Source organism: Cebus imitator, unplaced genomic scaffold, assembly GCF_001604975.1.
Source record: "Cebus imitator isolate Cc_AM_T3 unplaced genomic scaffold, Cebus_imitator-1.0 Scaffold464, whole genome shotgun sequence".
Lineage (NCBI taxonomy): Eukaryota > Metazoa > Chordata > Mammalia > Primates > Cebidae > Cebus > Cebus imitator.
The window spans coordinates 1,522,415-1,525,644 of record NW_016107779.1 but is presented as its reverse complement, the minus strand read 5'-3'; the positions used below and the strand labels follow the sequence as shown (position 1 = coordinate 1,525,644).

The 3,230-nt window shown below is 38.7% G+C and overlaps 1 protein-coding gene across 1 annotated transcript in view; it reads left to right on the top strand.

Annotated features, from left to right (window-relative positions):
- LOC108291761 (coiled-coil domain-containing protein 144A-like) overlaps positions 1-3,230 on the top strand; it is a 43,550-nt gene that overhangs the window by 30,647 nt on the left and 9,673 nt on the right. Inside the window, 1 exon segment of the mRNA XM_037732684.1 lies at positions 621-822. Within this exon segment, the coding sequence (XP_037588612.1) occupies positions 621-822 (202 nt within the window).

The window sequence follows — 3,230 nt, the reverse complement described above, 5'->3', positions numbered from 1 at the left end:
GTCAGCCTGAGGGGGTGTGTGGAAGACAGAAAGGGCAGGCCCCACCTCTGATGCATGGGCCACAGTGTTAGGAGGTGATTGTCTTAGGTGCTGCTTTAGCTCTCTTTGATCTCAGCTGTCTTGTTCTCCCCTAGGAAAAGTCTCCTTGAATGATTCCTCAATGCCAAATGCTCAATTTTTTCCAGATAATGGGTGAAATGTACAAGGGCGGTAAAAACAATTGTTTGAAAATGCCTTTGACTGATAGTTTTTAAAAAATCTCTAGTTTACTAAATACAAGTATTTCTAGCTTTTATTTTTTTCTTTTAGCTTTTTAATTGTATGTATTTAAAGAGTACAACATGACTTATTGTATATATTTAAGGAGTACAACATGATTTCTAAGGGGATTTCCAACAAACAAGTAGTTGTTCCCCCTGGAAATATATGTACTTCTTTAGAACAATGTTAAAACTGTAATTGGATACAGTAGGTGTACCCTAACACATTTTCAGAGTTAAAATATGGCTTATAGTATATTGCATCTACTCTTATGGCAACTTTTAGAACACTTGAAATCATTTAGGAATCATTTAGGAAAAAACGAAATACTAAGCGTTTGTCTTTTGCAATCTTCATAGAACCAGTGAGAGGATAGTAGAGGCCAGTACCCAGCTTACTGTGAAGAAAGAGAACAGATATCCAGCCACTGCTTCTCCTACAAGGCCAGTCCCGGAGTCACCTTTTGTTGGAAGTCTTAATGACAGTGAAGCTCTCAACAGAAGACATATTCAAAGAAGAAGCAGATCTTCACATGAAAGCATGGAGAGCCTCTTGTTGAGGGTTAGTTATATTATCTTTTTTCCTTTGGTGTTTAGGTTTCTGATATAATTCTGGTATGTTATTTGGTGAAATACTCAGTTGTTTAATTGTGTTGTGTATCGTAAGCAAAGGTAATAATTATCTCTGTTAATGATGAGGGGAGACAGAAATTTTAGTTATTTTTAAACCCCTGGAGCTCTCATTCATAGGAGATTACCCGTTTGTTAACTTTATTCAGTAAATGTAACCAAACTGACACATTTTAAATTTCTTTAAAAGCTACAATTAAGTTAGATTTTAACAAAGGTATACTTTGATGTGCGTTGTCTTATTAATAGATTTTATGTTTGCCTGGGGTTCAAAAGGGTTTAGTGTGCCTGGGGTCACTTTTAAAGTTTTTCTGCATCATCATGACAAGGAGACCCAGGCATCTAGGATCACCTTCCCCTTTACCTCCACACTGCATTTCATTCAAATAAAAGGATGGCCAACTGGCCTCCTAAATCACGTTCCTGTAAATAGCAGGCATGGTGTGGGGGAATCTCCAGAAGACATTGCTTTTACTTAAACAAGATCAAAACCCCATCCCACTCCTCCATTGACCAAGACCCTTTCATAGGTGCGTTCTAAAACTGTAAACCCAAGACCCTTTCATATGTGATTTCTAAAGCTGTAAACCCAAGATCCTTTGACTTGTAATTGCTAAGGCTGTAAACCTAAGATTCTTTTATGTGTAATATCTAGAGTATCAGCCTATATAAAGGCAGAGCTTCTCTTTGTTAGGAGAGTGTGGTCATTTAGACACATTGTCGCCTGGCTCCGGCCGTAATAATAATAATAATAAACACCTCTTCCTTCGCAGTTTGGTGTTCAAGAGATCTGTTTCTCGAGGCCAATCCTGCTTTCAATCAATCTTTCAAATCAATCTCAGGTTTTCTACCCCTCATCATATGTGATTGATTGGTATCCACACACTAACCACACGTGGATGTTTATTATTTAAAAAGATCCAATGTGAATACGTTTAATACGTTGTATAAACCTGCAACACTTGATTAATCTCTATTCTTTAAGTTAAAGTTTTGTGAGTACACCTGTAATTGCTATTGCTCTTACAGCATTTTAATCTCCATTTTTGTAAAATGTTTCTATTGCTATGCAATTGTACAGTAATTCTGAAATAAACAAATATCTGAATTTTTAAAGTAAAGCTCAGTTATATCTCTCTACCAAGCCATAACTTGATGACTAAGATGGCAGTGATATCTAGAGTCCTTCAGTAGCAAATGTGACCAAACAGAATCAATTCTATTCTTTCTACACCAAATTCTATATAAAGGACATCTTCCCTGGACCGGTAACAGGAACCTTTTAGTTCAACCATGTGGTTTTGTGACATGGTAAAAGCCCTATAAAACTGCATACCTCAACCATACCACGGCTTTCCGTTGAAACTGCTCTCTGTAACCCAAATGTGACAGGCAAGCAGTCCAAACCCATGCCATCTTGGCCCCTGTGACTTGTAATTTCCACCCTACGCAGACAATGTGTAAACAAATGCTTATCTTGACTTTTGTGAACCGCTTAAGTAACAATCAGAATGTCAAAAGTCCCCTGGCCCTCGGAATGTCCGGAGCCCCTCACCCTCATCTCTGCCCAGGAGGTGATTTACAGAATCTACTAGACCTCGGAATGTCTGAAGCCCCTCATCCCCACACCCACCCCTCACCCTCATTCCAGAGGTGGTGGTACAGGTATAAAAGGTCTTGACACCCTCCCTTTGGGGCCACGGGTTGGAGAGACGTGAGTCCTCCGTGGCCGCCGGCAATAGAGACCCTGCAATCTGACATGCTTTTGTCTTGGTGTTGACTTAATGCTCGCTCCACTACAACAGTTTCACCAGAGTAAGTCTATTTCTGGGGATTTCAAAATGGATCCAACAATGACAAGCTGTGTCAATTATAGAATTGGTAAAGAAAAAAATCTGGAGTTCAACTATGCTTAACTCAGATTAAGGTATTTGTCCATTTTTCAACTGGTGGAAAATTATAAAAGCTGGGCCCAGTGGCACACACCTGTAATCCCAGCTACAGCTGAGGCTGAGGGCAGACAGATCACTTGAGCCCAGGAGTTCAAGGCTTCAGTGTGTAATGATTGTTCTGTAGCACTGTAGCACTCCAGCCTGTGCAACATAGCAAGATTCTGCCTTTTATAAAAATTACAAAATCCATAAAACATTTGTATGAACAAAAATAAATAGTTTTCTTTATGTATATTTTTATTTTTTAAAATTTCAGTCAATGCACATTGGCTTATAGTTTCAGTGGTTTTGTTGTTGTTATTTTGTTTTTTGGTTTTTGTTTTGTTTTTTTTAATAAGACGAGGTTTCACCATGTTTGTTAGGCTGGTCTTGAACTCCCAACCTCAGG